We start from the raw sequence: 17,146 nt of genomic DNA on the forward strand, positions 1-17,146 counted from the left end.
TGTAGTTATTCTGATATCCTTATATAAACTTCTTATTTTTAAATTTTAAAATAGATCCTATCTCGCGCGTTCCGCAAAACGTTTGTAGTTTACAAGGAGATAGAGTTTGGTAAGGCAGAGAAGTGGGTTATATAGTGTGTATGCAAATATATATATTGTGAAGATAAACGTGAAATAAAACCAAATAAATTTCGAGAATTTAGTTTCTTATTTTTAAAACAAGTTCTTTTGATACTGTCACAGATGAGGGACAACATTTCATCTTCATCGTAGTTCATAAGGAGATGATAAACTACATTAATTCTAGGATTTCTGTAAACATTATATGTAAATTTTAAAAATCTATTGAAAATTAAAAGGAATTAATTAAAAAATATAATTTTGTTACGAATGAATATTTTCTTTAGACTGATGAAAGGGGAGAGTATATTAAAGGAAAGCCACAATACTGCTCTTCCTTACTAGCCTCCCTTTGAAAGGGTATACTGGGAAGAAGCAAGCAGTTCGAAGACTGCATTAGCTGACGGATGTCAACATTATGCAGCCGTTTTCTTGTTAGTTTGACAGTTTATCTCTTACAGTGTTAGTGTTTCAGAAGAATGGATTGGATAAATAAGGTTAGTAGCTTTTTTTAGTTTCCTAGTGTATAGATATAAAAGAAAATCAAACATTTGACACTCACCTCTAGTATAATCTGTATCTGTTGACATAATTATTGACCACTTGAGTCTTGCAGACATAGATTAGCAACATCACTTGTTTTTCCATAACGCAGAAAATCTACATTATACATACTCTTTAAAAAAAACGAACGAACTCTTCAGGTTCATTATAATAAAACCTGTAATTGCAAACAAGGTGTTTGAAGTGCGCCAAATGTGACAGTATTTTCGTAAGGTTTACTTTTCTACCGCGGGTCCAACTGTGAAGAATCGATCAATGCACAATATGGCAAAATTAGATGCAGACCGATTGTTCGCATGCATTAAGTGGTCAGAATGTAATCAATAAAAAAAAAAATTCCAGCCCAGTTCAGTCCAACCACTAACGAGATGAATGAACACATTTTTTCGCGAAACGAGGTAAGATCTGTTTGCTACAGTGGCAAAGTGAGTACTCGAATGTTTTGTAACGTAGTATTTATTTTTTCGCAGATTATAAAGCAGTAAAAATAATCTTTCGATGGTAAAACTCAAGTAGTTTAAGGGTTAACATTAGTGATAAAATTGTCTACTGTGTTACCTGCCTCATCTTTCTGTGTGTTATGATAAAGAAAACTAGAGAGCTGCATGGCTTTAAGATATAGTAAAGAGATTTTGTTGCGGTTCTGTGCTCCTCGAGTAGTAATAAGGAATAAACTAATCTAAAGAGCTTCTGGTTCCCTAAATGTTTGCTGTATTAAAAGCTGGTTTTTCTCACAAATTACCTCTTGTTGAAATGTAAAGCTGTCTGCCATGCTCTAGAAGGATTGTTTTCAATTTGATAATGTTTCAATAAAGCCTAGAGTTAGCATTAATACACCTGATTGTCACCACTATTAATTTTTTTGAATAATTAAATAAAAAATTCATCATAAGTTATTGAGATAAACTGCCAGGGAAAGAGAACCTGACAAAACAAATTACATCATTATCCTTTAGCAACATTATTATTTGAAACCATATCTACATTTTGTTAAACACTGCATAAAACAACATGGCAGAGGCACAATTAAGAGAAGTACCCTCTAGGACTTAGCACAGTGGTAGATCACCATCTTCTATTTGAAAATAAAGGTAATACAGACTGCCATTACACATGTATTGCCTAACCTGAACCTGTCACACACGGATGAGTGTTCATGTAGCACAGGCATCCCAAACCCAAAACATATCCATGACAGAATGTCCCCATTTCATGCACATGAGAGATTCCTTCAACAATAGATCTCAGGAACAAACTGTAATGGATCAGAAGTGAGCTAGAAAGAACCACCCAGTTCATCAAGGACAAAAATTCCAGTGTGAGACTGTACAGACATTTGAATGCAGAAGAAGATGCTAGACCAAAATTTTCAAGGCCAGAGGTAAATTCATGGTACTGAACTTGATGGACTGGAAACATTGAAGAACATAGAGAATGATATAAGGTGACAGCAAAATGGCATACCAAATACTAAAATTTCTCATCGTCATCGAAGAGAGCAATGTCGCCCAGGACAGTCATGAGTGGTGGGCCTTGTCAGCTGCCATGTATATCCATGTACTCCTCCCAATGACCAGTACCAGTCAGTAGGGTCATCCCCTAGCCTTTTCAGGTCATTGGAGGGTGAGGTATTAGAGACCTTACTTTTCTTTGAGCCAGCTGTACATGAGGGAAGTGCCCATCTTCTCTCCCTCGCTGCCTTACCTTCCCCAACCCAGTAAGGAGTCAGGTACCCATTCCCACCAGCTGGGTCAACTGGAGGAAGTTTGCTGCACAGTCAGTCTCAGTTTGGATGCGAGCACTCTAACTACTTGGCTATCTGCTTCCCCAGTACCAGTCAAGGAATGAATGAATTTATTCATACACTGTTAAATCTCAAGAATAGAGGAAATCATGCAGACAGAAGTAGGTATTTCCAAACTAGTAATAGCATTGCATAAAGGTAAACATAGTGGTATTTGGACAAGGAAGAAGAGGTGATGGTTGTAAGAGGATGAGGTGTTGTGGTTGCTACTGTGAATTTGCTGCCCATCTCCTCTCCCTTGCTCTTTTACCTTTCCCATCCCTTTGCAGAGCCAGGTACCCATTCCAGTTTGCATCTGGTGTGCAATTTTGAGGTTATTAACCACAAGGTTATCAGGGAAAGGCTTCAGTAAGATAGTGATTTTTTTGGTTGATGGTGAGGTCTATTCTATAAAAAAATAAACTTTTTTTGGACTTTTTCCCCCAGGAATAATATTTCTATTTCATGTTAATAAACCTAGTTCACTCAGGTCATTGCTTAGTTAGAAGCTTGCCTAGGATTGTGACTTCTGAGCTCACTCTCCCCAGCAGAAATAGAAAACTTCTTTATCAGTGAAAGTAGACATTTGCCTTCCATCTGTTTTGCTAGACCTGGTGAATCAAAAGTGTACTGCTGCTACAGCTGGCATATTGGACGTTTAACTCATTGATTCCTGCTATGCCTTGAACTGAAACTGAACAATTGAGAGATAAACTGAAATGTATTTTTTTTAAAAAGAAATTTTTTTCTATTGAAACTTACAAACCTCATATTTGTTTTGTTTAGATTTCTGTGCTGAACATCAAAGAAGAAGGCCATGACAAGACTAGGTTGTAGAGCTGAACGATCAGCCATCAGGGTCCAGCTGAATGACTATATCTTTGCCCTGAATTTGTGTCATTGGACCCTGCTGCCATTGCCTGTTTACTCCTTGATGACTTGAATTCACATTCAACTTGTAACAGCAAAGAGTTGTAACTGTACAGTACACTCCTTTGTTTTTGTGTCTCACCGCACATTTTGCTGTTCTGTTGTCTTTTCCAGTAAAGCATTAGAAATAGACTAACAGACAACTGACCGTATTCTGTAAGAGATGTTTCAAAAAGAAACTGCACATAATTAGATAGGTGGACCAGTGGACTCAGAGACCACAAGCACTTAATAACTATTTGCTAGGAAAGGTATAATTATGGGTGAATTTGGCAGCAGCGGGAGTTTGGATCGTTGGGTGTGTCCCAACGACCGACAACTTGCTCTCAGAGCCAAGTGAGTTTAAATGTTATTTATATCCTTTAGGTATTTGCTTTTTGGAAATATTTGTTGTGTAGTGTTTGAGAGTAGTGGCAATTTCTGATTGGCTTTACATGCATAACTTTCTTAAAAGATCTTATCACTTCATTGGATTAATGGGACTAGTTCTTTTTGAATTTCATATTATGTTAAACTCTTGAAAAAGAGGTAGAGGGGTGTGTGTGTGTATATATATATATTGAGAGAAAGAATCTTTTTACCTGCTTTAACAAAAATATTTCCTTCTTTAATTATTTAAGGTTTTAAAAATTTTAAAGAATATTTGGAATTGTTTTTGTTTTTTTTATGTCTATTTTACAAATTATTATAAACTTTGAACACCCTAAAGCAAGCTGGCTGGTGGTACTGTAACATTTTTCTGGATTGTGTAATGAAGAGATAATCGTGTTTATTAAATTAAGTCTCCAATTCTTTTAACAGGTTAGGGACAGGATGGTCAGTGCACACAAACCGCCTGGCATCTTTTCAGAGAGGTGAAAATCTGAGTTTGGAGGAACAGGAGCAGATAATGCGTGTTATTAATAGAGCCGAGTACATTGATCACGTTGAACAAGAGAGAATAGGGTAAGAAATGGTTGTTTTCTTCTTCACTAAAGGAAGTCATAACTCTTTGCTATAATTTATTCTCCATTTTTTTAGACAAGCAAGTTTAATTTTTGTTTTATAATTGCCAGCAATTACTAATAATGTCTCAAATAATGCATCTTGCATTAATTTTTACAAATTTCACTTGGGCTGCATTTATAAGATTTAGGCTATTTTTATGATCGTTTTGCACTTGGAAAGAATACTTTTTATGTGATAACCCCCCAAAAAGCAGTAGAGGCTAGCAAGTATATAGATTTAAACAGCAGTATCTTTAGCAATTCTAATTAGAATTTAATAAAGCTGTGGTATTCTAATGAGAATTGAATGTACATTAAGATTTTTATATCTAAAATGTATTTTCCCATGTCAGAAAAAAATTGTTCCTTCTTTGTGATGTTGATCATTGGTATTTACCAGACCATGCTCACAATTTGTATTTATAATTAAATTAAAGATATCTCAATTTCTGTGATTCTTTTTGCCTTTTCTTTTTAATGCCATAATACCATACAACAAGTGTACTTTTGCAATTTATTTGCATTTCATCAGCAAGTTTTTGCAACACAACCCAAAACAAAGTAGCAGAGTGCCAAAACCTCCAGTATAGTAAGAGTTAATCCCTATGGCTTTATTACCTGTAGAGCTAACCCATCACAGGAATCAACTGGAATTGGCAATTAAAAAACAAATTCTTTATTGTGACAATAGTTGTAAATTTAGGATGTTTTCCTTTTGATACAACAGGCGTTTAGTGGAGAAACTTGATAACATGAAGAAGAATGCAATTGGAAATGGTTCAACTCAGTGCATCCTTTGTGGAGATGAGTTTGGCCTCTTGGGCGCTTCTCCCACTTACTGTGATGACTGCAAGAAGGTAATTGAAGTTGAAAGGCATGTGCTGCGATGTAGGTTTAGCTTCAGATGCATGAGAAATCCAAAACAACCACTAAGCAGTTCTGTAAGTTGAATGGATGGATGCTCATTCAGGTTTGCAAACAGCTGTCCTTTTGGGAGCCTTGATGAAAAACCACAAACCAGCACTAAAGTTTAGACCAGATTGTAAAATGGCAAACATGAGCTGAACTGTTTGGGAATAGTTTGCAGGGTTGGTCACATGACAAACAGGAAAAATGGACCTGTTTGGGATATATATTGTGGATTTATTATGTGCCTGAAGCTTCACAGTGCACAACTAATTGAGAGGTTACCAGGTCATCAGTGGTGCCCCCATGTTTACAGAACTGAGGAGAATTTATACTTACTTAACCATTTATCTAAATTGGTTATGCTTTAAAAACATTGACATTGAGATTACTCTGAATGCATTAGTTTGGTTTTTTTACATATTTAATTACTTATTTTGCATGATAAAATATCATAGCTATATTTATGTAAGCCCATATATATGTAAGACATCTTGTAAGGAATAAAAGCCGCTATTTTCATAACCAGCATATATTGGTGAAACTCTTTACAGATACAAATTAATATATAGCTGTATTATTGTTTTTGTGTGGCCAGATCAGTAAGATTGAATTATAAATGCATGAAAAAGCTGTAACATGACAAAAATCTGGCATGCTAATCTTTAATACTCTGGCTAGTATCATGCAAGTGTCATTTTTTTAATGACATAGATCTTTGTTAGAAACTTATTTTCATGGATTATCCTTTGTGCTATTTTTTGGCATCAGATTGTCAGTGACATAACCTGTCTTGTCATGTGGTGGGCAAAATATGTACAAAAAACTGTACCATGGGGGTCGCTGACATTGTTGATGTCAGCATCAAATCTTGAGAATTATGAGATTACTTTGTCACTTTGCGTTTTTGCAATCTGTCACATCATAATATAATTCTGTCAGTTGGAGAATGTGTATGACATTCACATACTCTTTTTGTGCTGTAGGCAGTCTGCTCCAAATGTGGTGTGGACACTTTTAGTAGTGCCAGGCAGCCACTCTGGCTTTGTAAAATTTGTGCTGAGACTCGTGAGGTGAGCAATAATAATTTTGTTTGGTACATACCTTCATAGGATGCAGAAATTTATGAAATATTATTTACATAAAACTTCATTAAAGTACACCAGGGCATATTTCTGACAAACTATTTTGTTAACCTGACAACAACTGTGTTAATTTTCTGTTTTTAGTATAGCTTTTGACTCCCTGCATTTTACTCAGCTGATGTAGGTGACAAACCATATCATTTTGGCCAATGAGCAAAAAACTGAACTGTATATTTCTGCAAGTGTCAGGCTCTGCAGTCTTTATAATTTTGTTCATTCACACTTATTTTGCCATGCTCATTTCATAATCAATTAACTCTGGACATTTCAATTTCCACCATCTTAAGGTCTGGAAAAGATCAGGTGCATGGTTCTTTAAAGGTCTGCCAAAGTACACCCTGCCAGAAAAAAAGCTGGAAGGTGGGAAACATTCGACCAGAATGAAGCCTCAGTTGCGGGGTTCTGTAAGAGGTCGACCAGGAAGCATTCGTGACTCAAACTACACTTGGCACAGAGCCCGAGGCAGTTCCAGCACTGGTACAGGTTAGTTAATGTAGTGGAGCATTATGTAAGTGTGTAATGGAGAGCAATATCCCTGAAAGCCAGTGTAAATAATTTTTTTAAATGAGGATAGATAAGCAAATGTAACTGCTGGATAGTTTTGTTGTAAAATCTGTATATAATGATTTAAAAAAGAATATTTACCTTTATAGCCAGTTATGGAGAAAGCAGCGAACAAGAATCATCTGACAGCTCTGAGGATGAAATAAGCATCTCCAGGCACAAGTCTCGCAAGAACCATGAGTCAGGTATTGTTTGCTCAAGCCAGGAGTTTAAATAATTTCTTTTTAAAAATAAAATCATTAAATATATCAGATTTTTGTTTATTTTCCATCAGCAGTCGTCTTTGCAAATTGTGATATGTTTAAATGGCTTATCTTCCTGAAACGACATTTTAGTATGTGTATTTGCATTAGCTTACAGTGATCAAAGATACTATTACTAGATGAGTCATAAGGCGAAGTCTCCTATGTAAACAGCGATGACTGCGTTGAACAGAGTGACCCTAGCAGCCTAGTTGATACCTTGATTCAGGGGAGATAGTAACATACAAGTGAAGAAGAAATTGTGTTTGTCATCTTGTAAATTGCAGCCCAACATTGTGCGCATCATCATTAGGATATTTTCCAGCATGTATATTATCATCATTGAAGTGTTATTTTGTTTATGCTAATTTCTATTTTTCGTTAACACTAACTAGCTAAAGGCAATAGGCTGTCAGTACGTGTTCAGAGAATGTTGATATTGATCTTCTTTATATTCTGTATTTGAAATATCTGTCTTTTTTTATTATTTTCATCCTGCTAAAGCCGGCTGATCATTAGTAGCTTGAGTAAGCTTTGCTCAATCTGACAGTCAAGTCAAAATAAATTTTAAATGAGATCTTGATGCTTGATGCAAACACTGCCTTTGAGTATACTGATGCTCTAATTTTCATGACATTATTTATAGGCATTAATTTATCTGACTGTGTTTTATTAATTCTGCAATTTCTGATATATTTATGTGTGTGTGGGAGAGAGAGAGGGATGGCAAGGATCCTCTTGTTCACACATCCTACTATGCTTATACCGAGGCCAAACAAAAGAAAAGATCACCTGCAGAAAGATTTAAAAAATCATCTATTAACAGTTGGTTTTCAGAATATTACATTGCTCACAGAAAGATTTAAGTGTAAAGCATGGGGGGTGAAAAGGAATAATAATAAGAAAGATAGCTTTTTCTCCAACTTTATGACATGAACTTGATCACTAGATTTCATCCAACACCACTCTTCTTTTCTTTATGATATCTCTTAAGAGCAGCAGTATAGTTTGCAAGCAGCATGTAAGAATGTCAAATCTGAAAACCATAAATCTTGTGAATTGAATTGAGCTGATGCTCGTATTATGGAAAAGAGGTGCTTTATAATGAGCTTAACAATGCAGGCTGTTAGATTAGTAGTCAGTAAGTATTCTAGCCAGTACTTACAATTAAGAACTCTTTCTTATAAAAAAATAAAAGTATGTGTAGAGCCCTTTCTTATTCTGTGGAACAGAGAGTGACAACATTAGCATTGGCAGTGCACGTAGCTCACACTATGACCATTATACACGGACTGAACGCAAGGCAAGCGTGACAAGCACCAGCTATGGAGGTGGTCACGTCAGTGCAACAGAAAGCAGCCGGGGAGATGATTTGCATGATGAGACAGACTCAGAGAGATCAAGTACTTATCGTAAGTTCACATAAATTTTACTGCTAGCAGATTATGACCGAGAAATATCAAGCATTGAGCATTTGTGAATTGGCAGAAACTAAACAATTAGAAACAAGGAGAAATCAAGCACTTAAAACATCCTGAAAGCAGTGATTTGATAAATTTTAATTATATTCTAATAGGAATAATTTATCCTGCAGAGATCAGAGATGAACCACTTATCAGAAGTTGATTGTAACTATGTGACTAAGAGTGATAAAACATTTCACTTGCATAATCAGTTAATCATAATGGTGAGACTAAGGGAGTTTAAGTGATTATTGAAAGTTATGTGTTGTATGCCTTGGTTGTTAATATGACGCAATTTTACTGTGCTATTATTTTAAGCTTCATTTATATTCTTCAGAATTTAGCCGAGATGGGTCTCACATGTCACAAGAGCATTTCACTCCTGCTGTCGGTGAGGAGCATGCAGAAGATATTGACAGAGCTGTCAACCGTTATGTCAAATCTACAAAACCAGCTAATGATGAATGTGATGAAGCCCAGGTATCTTCTCCTGAGAGTGATGGCAGTAAGTTCTTATTAACTCATTGTGATATATGCAGACAAGGAAATATGTATGCATGTGTGCTTGTTTATCACCTCTAAAGACTGTAGTTTTGTGAAAATAGGTTGTGTCAAAATCATTCAACGTGCAAGCAAAAACTTTTTGCTTTCTGACATCTGATTCCAAATCATTTACATTTTCAGAAAATTTGGGATTTTGATTTCTTACATAATTTATACACCTATCTAAAGCATAGGGAAACAATGCTTCCATATTTGTTTTGCTCTTAATTCTTTTTAAGTATTCATGTGATATTAATTTACCATTATCAACAGCATCATTGGGTTCTTTGGAGTTCTCGTTGCTGTATGATTCAGCCAACAATGCCCTTCACTGTACCATAGCACGAGCAAAAGTAAGTCATTGTCATTGTGGAGAGGGGTTGATGAAGTAATTAAAAAGAAAGTATTTTACATTTTCGATTATGGCACTATCATGTATTTTGAAACTCTTCTGTAGCTGAGCAAGCTATTCAAGAGAAATGTAGCAGACAGTGGTCATTGTTGATGGTAAAAACTAATGCATGAACTGTGTGATTAATGGGTGTGATTGGTGAATATCATATTTGTTGCTGTTTTAGCAAGATGACACAAAGTATTTTATCGCTTATAGAGGTTATGAACATCTTTAAAAAAACAATAAACAATGTTGCCTTTACAATAAAGACATTTTTGAACCGAGATCGAAAAAGAGGTGTTCTTTGGCTAGCACACCTAAATTATGTGATCATAGTAGAATCTCTGAAAACACCAGTGTAATTCTGTCAAATGATTATCATCTGTTTAATCTTCAAAAAATAAGATTTTCTGTGTAAATTTCTTTTTTCAAGAACCTGAAAGCTATGGACTCTAATGGACTTTCAGATCCATATGTAAAGCTGCATCTGCTACCTGGAGCTAACAAGGTTGTTAAAATACATGTTGTATGCTTGGAAAATATATTTCTGCATGCATGTATTCAGTTATTTAAATTCAAGACTAAAGTACTTTTATGTTTGCTTTTACAGAATTAACATTTACTTTAAGATAAAGCAAAACTATATTCTTTTTCCTTTTAAAATATTAAAACATTAGCAGCAGAAACTTTAGTAAACAAAACTTGATTATAAGTTTAATGTTTATTATCCTGAGATATTCAGTTAATTAGACAATGATTATAGATGTCTGTAAACAGGTAAGAGTTGACTTTTTGCTTAACAGATCCTTTGGATTAGGTCATTGGGATTTTGTCTGCTTTGTTTTTCATTGAAAAGATCATACCATTCTTGCTGGGCGAGGTGTAGAACAAGTAAAGAAGTTTATTTGAAGGTTAATTTATTGAATACAAGCTTTGGAGGCTTTGCCTCCAGATTAAAACAAGAAGACAGTGTTGTTCTAATTTAATGATAATTGAGCACCAGTTGTACTTCTGTTTGTCTTAGTCAACAAAGTTAAGGACCAAAACAATCCACAAAACCTTGAATCCAGAGTGGAATGAGTCCCTCACCTATTATGGCATCACAGAAGATGACGTGCTCAAGAAAACACTGAGGTAGTAAAGACAATAACAAAAGTCTTATGACAAAATGACCATTCATATCAGTTGAGAACTAGACAAAAGACATCATTAAATGATCGCATTTAGGATTTAGGATTAGTCTGAATAGTGTTTCTGCAGAAAATCCCTTAGTATAAAGTTATAAAAGTAAAGAACTATATCTTGTTCTTGACATTTTTCCCGATACTTTTGTAATTAGAAGCTATATTGTTTTTGTATAAAGTATTTGTTTTTGTGAATCTGGCATGTTATTTTTCTTTGATCAAAATTTTTAGTAAGGTTGAGGAAGTGTTTTACTTTGTGAAGAGAACTTGTACCTAAAAATGGTCAGCATAATAATGAGCTGTGGCTTTCCAGAACCAAACATTTTGCGACAAAACAAAGATAAACTAATGAGATATATGATGATGATGTCTATTTGTAATGTGCAGGTATCCATTCAGAAGAATGCTCATTGCGCAGCAAAAACAAAATAAATAAAAAAAAGTGAACAAATATATAAAACACCAGGAAAGTAAAAATAAAGACAGAAGTGTTTCTTGGTTCTTTAAGTCTGTCTTAAATAAACAGATGGGTCTTCAGTCTTTTTCGAAACGTATATGCAGTTAAACATTATAAACTTTATACTTAGTGTTTTCTTCATAAAAAATTTCATCTTTACATGGACACATTTAAAAGTAAACATCATATTTTAAATATTCTTCATAGTTTTGGTAGTTAATTTTAAATTAGACTGTTATTTATCTTGTTCGTGTTCATTAAGATCAAGTTTATTGAATTTAGTGAATGGTGTCATTTGCAGATTGTCTGTGTTAGATGAAGATGCATTTGGTTTTGACTTCATTGGAGAAACTAGAGTACCCCTGAAGAGGCTTAAGCCCCATCAGACCAAGCACTTCAATGTACATCTCGAAAAACAACTTCCTGTAAGAATTTTCAATATCGACCTTATTGATGCAAACTAGATAAAGAGAAGTGGGTGGAGAGTAATAGTTTTGTAAGGTAGGTATGATAAATACTTAGATTTTTTTGGAATAGAAATATATCGTCCCACTAAACACCAGAAAGAAACAAAACAAGGGACGTGTACTGCCTGAAGTTGTAGATGCAGTATAATGTCTTCAGAGGTCTTGGGTGATTAGGTACAGTGGTCTGTTGAAAGTTGAAGTAAACAATTTTTTCACAAATTTGTTGTTTCCAGCTTGAGAAAGATGATGATCTAATTGCAATAAGAGGCAAGATTCTGTTGTCACTAAAGTATGCAACTGCCAAGCAGAGCTTGCTGGTGCGCATAATTCGATGTGCTGAACTTGCCGCCATGGACAGCAATGGCTATTCAGACCCTTATGTCAAAGTGTGAGTGTCTAGAATTTTTTTCTCTTGATGTATAGTATGATAGTTTTTTACCCTTTTGGTAAGGTAAAAATTTCTGAAGAAACATCAGATTATATATGTATATACACATATAAAATCAACATCGATCTTTGAAAAATGCTTTAGCATGGCCACACAAAGATCCGAACAAACAAGACTGAGACAGACTGATAATTAATTTCAGTTACTTGAAGCCTGACAAGGACAAGAAGTCTAAGTTCAAGACTACTGTGAAGAAGAGGACATTGAATCCAGAATACAATGAGGTATTTTCAATGCATATGGCAACAATTTTTCTTTTCTTTTTTTTTTTTTTACAAATCTTTACTAAACTAACATTATAGTGCATTCTATAGTGCATTCTGCTCAACACAAGTGTAATGCTCTTGTGTTCACCAGTTACATAAGCTCACAAAGCCTATTTCCTTCAGTGCCTCATGAGGTACAATAAGCTTCCGAACTAAGTTAAATAAGGACTTGATATTAAACAGTAACTGGATGTTAACTTGTTACATTAAATAGTAGCTTGATAGTGCAATGAGATTCAAAACGTTTGAAGCTCAAGTACTGGTGGTGTTTCTGTGTTACACGTGAAGCCCTTACACTATTTTTTGACAGTGTAGGTATCTGTTATATCTAATTTGAATGCAGGAGTTTACATATGACATCAAACACAATGAGCTGGCGAAAAAGACATTGGAGATCACAGTATGGGACAAGGACATTGGCAAAGCAAATGATTTCATTGGTAAGTAATTTTCAGTCACATTTAAAAAAAGGAATATTAATGTATGTTACCTTGATAATGGACTTTTAAGAGGGTGAAAAAAAATAAAGCACATTGTATCTTCATCTTGTAATAATATTAAGAGAGCGCTTTGTATCTTGTTACATTGATAAAGACAAAAATAGAAATGACTCAGTTTAACGTAAACCAGTATGCTACATCTTTACCTATAGAAGAATAATTCCAAAAAAAAAGGTGTTGAACTAGCTCAGAGTCTGGGTTTCAGTTAATTGTTGTTGGTAGTACATTTGAAAGCTTGCAGAAATCTGAAACCAATGCATAAATCTGAGATCTCTCTCCAGACCCACTAGAAGACTGTACCCATGTACTCTTTGGAATTACACATTTGACTATAACTGTCTGGAAATTTTCAACTGTGCAGGAGTTACCAGATCACATTAGCAGTAGACAACTACATTTCTCTTTATGTGGTCTATTAGGTGGGGTTCAGCTTGGGATCAACTCCAAGGGAGAACGTCTGAAACACTGGTTTGAAACCCTCAAGAATCCTGATCGAGAGTTTCGTCGCTGGCATATTCTTTCAGCTGAACTCACACCTGAGGTTTATTTATAGTCATCATTACTGGCTTCATTCACAGCTCTTCCTGCATGATTGTTGTGAATGTTATCTTTAACAGGTGTTGTGAGATAATAGTTGTCTTAGCCCTCATTTAAAGAAAGTTATTGCCCCTATCACAATGCGAAGTATGTTATATTGCTCCTGTTTGTGTACAAAGTATATTCTTGCCCCAGTCTTTATGCAAGATATGTTATTACCCCTTTCTCTGTGCAGAGTATGATTATTGCCTGTCTTTGCATATAGTAACTGTATAAAAGGCAGGCTATTCAGGTGCAAGGATTATTTTTTTAATATGCTATGAATAAATTTTATATGTGAAGATATTTTTCAGTTTTCTCTCGACTGTGTAAACATTAACAAAATTTTTTTTTTTGCACCTGGAATTTCCACTGTGTAGACAAAGAAAACTTAAAGTGTTTTTATATGTTTGATCCCCATTATGATTTTTTAAAATAATGCAGCTGCTTTAATACAATGATGGAATATAGCCATCCAGCATTGCTCCTGATTTTAGCTGCTGTTCTGAATCTCCTGACAAATCCAGACCATCTTTATTTTGCTTGTTACAATTGGGAAAAGAGTAGAAATAGTAAATACATATATAATTACACAGATCATTTTTGAGGAGGCTAATTTGTTAGCCTTGCTTTTGATGTTGTAGCATTAGTTAAGCTTTTGCTTTTTTATGTTTTAAAACATTCCAACTCCTGATTTAGACATTGCACTCAGAATGTTTTTAATTTTTACAATTTTTTTTTTTTGGGGGGAGCACATTTAAAATGGACGAAGAATATGTGATTCTACACAAGTCTGCTGTGTTCCTGGAGAGTTTTGTTTGCTTGTCTGTACATTTGTGTGTCAGTCTATTGCCAAAGAAAGTTTGTATAGGCCGTCTGTCAGCAACAGTTTGGTTTTCCTTTGACCTCTTGTGCCTATCAGTATTTGCATGCAGGCTTTGTTAGGTCGGTCTATCTGCCAGTCACTTTTGTGCCGACATTGTTAGAAAACTGTTGTTGTCAGCATAAACATCTTTTTTTGCTTGATTATTCTATATGGGTGAATAGATTTTTTTCTTAAATATAAAGGCTTTTGAATTTTTTTAAATTGTAGCTGATCTGTGAAATCCCTACAACTTGAAAATGCATTTAAATTTGTGTGTGTATGCATATTTTTATGCATGTGGTAGCAGAATAATTATATATTTGTTAGTTGAATATTTTAAAATTATAAATATTGTTGACATATATTTCAGGAGTTATTTATTTAAAAATAACAAATTGGAGATAGTGACCGAAGTGCCCTTAACCTGCTGTAGGTGGGCTTAGTGAACTTGAAGATATGAACACATGCACCCCAGAACACAGCATATGTTCACATGAATGTGTGCTTGCATGCACACACACTCTCATGCAGCTGTGAAAGTGGAATGTTATGAATTTTGCATTTCTATAAAGGTTGTAAAAATGAGAGTAAGTCCTAAAGCATCCAATGCCTTTATCACACCAACCACACCCTTATTCAACCTTGTCAAAACTACTGAAAACATAAACTGAACCCTTGACTCCAACTCAACACAAGACCAAAAATCTCACTTTACAGCCGATCTGGAACTGTACTGCCATTTACGTAAACGAACACTCCTTCCCTCTTATATCACCATTTATAATGAATAGACAGGGGTAAAAAATCAGTTAACCTTGTACTGTGAGGTTTTTTTAATATGCAGGTAACTCTTTTAACTTGAGGGTTTTTAAAAAAAAAAAAAACGTAATACATTTAGGTAATGCTTGCTTTCTCATTATCAGTTAAATACAACCAACAGCAATAAATCTTTGTTATACATTTACTGCTGTGTAAACTGTTGTCATTGGTTTTTATGTTGTTCTTTTGCAGCCTGATGAATATTAAACCAAAGAACATGCCTGATACAGTGCAACAGATTGAGATTCATGTTACATGGATTAACATCAGTTAAAAAAAGGTTTTTGCTTGAAACAAAAATGGTGAATGCTGTTCTGCATTGTACATTCCTTTACATTATCAATCATTACAACAGTTTCATCCAGTGTTATAGTGGCTTAACTCTCGAGCTATTTGTTTAACAAGATAGTCTAGAAAAGGCTTGGAATAAATGAGGTTTGTTCTAATTCTGCATCATTAAAATATACATTACTGGAGGATGGTGAAATAATGGTGAAATAATTTTTTTAATCAGTGATGGACAGAAAATTGTTGCAAAAGCTCAAAAGCCAGTTTAGAATCCTCTTGGAAACTCACCCCCCCCCCCATCCCAACACACACAAAGCATTGACTTGTTTGTTGTCTTGCCATCTACCCTCCCTCAGCTGTAAGCTTGATGTTGCTACACTCCAATCACTGTAACTAAATCTTTGGAAAAAAACAGACATCCTCAGACTTGAAGTAAAATAATTTTCTTTGTATCTCTAATCGCTTACATCATAATACAGTCAATATTTTACTGTCTGTATGTAAGAGATTATTTACTTCGGAATTTGTTGGGGATTGATCTGTGAAGATTTAGAACAGTCTGATGTAGTTATAGTGGTCTAAAACACTTTATTGTTTTAAAAGTGAGATTTTCTAGAGCAGTATATGTAACATTTGTTCAAAACATTACTCTGAAAGAAATGATTTATCAGCAGGTGGGGTGTACTATACTTGTAATGTTTCCAAGTTTATACAAAGAAAGGTGTGCCATCTTTAATGACCAGATCATGAAATCCATATTCTGAAGAATTTTTGTGTGAATCACATTCAGTTTTTCAGCCACATTCCAAAAGGTATCTATAGGCTTAGAATACTGTAAAGTTGCTGTGTGAACGAAAGATACTTTGTAACTCTAGAATTTATTAGATGTTGTAACTAGTGCAACCCTGCTGGTGTCCTGGACCAGATACTTGGAGACTGTGGGAAAATTGTTGATTGCAGAGGTTTTGATCAAAACATGTAATGAAACAGATTGATAAAGCATGAATACCATTTGGTTTTATTCAAAAATTGGGTAATCATAGTGGGACAGAGACAGGGAGCAGAAAGAGAAAATGCTCATTAGATCCATTTGAAATGTTTAAAAAAATTGACCAGCATACCATTTATATAACTCTGTGATATGTAAGAAATGAGATGAAATTTCATTTGTTCAAAACTAATCTGTACCGTTGAAACTGACTAGCACCGCAGCCACTTATTTTTAAATTTTTTTCTCACTTTGGAGAATTAGCTCATAGCTGCTCTTACTTACTTAAGAATTTACCTTTAGAAATCAGCTTGTGCATCTGTACCGACAGCGTAGGTCTCTTTCACACTGGCAGTCAGCAGCAGTGTCACTCTATTTTTGCCTTTTGAGTTCAAGGTCTGTTGCGACAGATGATGCTGTGATGTTTGCAGTACACAAAACATCCATAAGAGCAGAAACTATAAAAACATTTGTGATAAGGGAAAATTCTCTTCTCTTTCCTTAGGGATGGGTACCATATTATGGTCTCAGCTGTTTAGTGGGACAGGGACAGGGAGCAGAAAGAGAAAATGCTCATTAAATCCACTCATGCCTTTTACTGTAGCACAGACTCTGAACACAGAGTGGGTCTGCCACCAAATGGGCAGG

At 34.9% G+C, this 17,146-nt stretch overlaps 1 protein-coding gene across 1 annotated transcript; it reads left to right on the top strand.

Annotated features, from left to right (window-relative positions):
• Positions 1–459: 459 nt before the first annotated feature.
• Positions 460–16,580, top strand: LOC112562831 (rabphilin-3A-like). The gene is made up of 18 exons (XM_025236366.1): positions 460–617; positions 3,254–3,733; positions 4,199–4,342; positions 5,111–5,240; positions 6,276–6,362; positions 6,722–6,917; positions 7,088–7,183; positions 8,473–8,652; positions 9,041–9,208; positions 9,520–9,599; positions 10,074–10,148; positions 10,665–10,774; positions 11,583–11,706; positions 11,982–12,136; positions 12,339–12,420; positions 12,806–12,902; positions 13,382–13,503; positions 15,415–16,580. The coding sequence occupies exons 2-18, from the start codon at positions 3,657–3,659 to the stop codon at positions 15,427–15,429; spliced, it is 1,938 nt and encodes a 645-aa protein (XP_025092151.1). The 5' UTR covers positions 460–617; positions 3,254–3,656; the 3' UTR covers positions 15,430–16,580.
• Positions 16,581–17,146: the final 566 nt, after the last annotated feature.

Source organism: Pomacea canaliculata, linkage group LG4 (genome assembly GCF_003073045.1).
Source record: "Pomacea canaliculata isolate SZHN2017 linkage group LG4, ASM307304v1, whole genome shotgun sequence".
Taxonomy (NCBI): domain Eukaryota; kingdom Metazoa; phylum Mollusca; class Gastropoda; order Architaenioglossa; family Ampullariidae; genus Pomacea; species Pomacea canaliculata.

Bases quoted from the DNA above. Each gene is read 5' to 3' on its own strand.
- LOC112562831 (XM_025236366.1), top strand. From the start codon at position 3,657: ATGGGTGAATTTGGCAGCAGCGGGAGTTTGGATCGTTGGGTGTGTCCC. The intron at 6,363-6,721 runs GTGAGCAATAAT...CACCATCTTAAG, and splicing joins TTTGTGCTGAGACTCGTGAG to GTCTGGAAAAGATCAGGTGC. The intron at 6,918-7,087 runs GTTAGTTAATGT...TTACCTTTATAG, and splicing joins CAGTTCCAGCACTGGTACAG to CCAGTTATGGAGAAAGCAGC.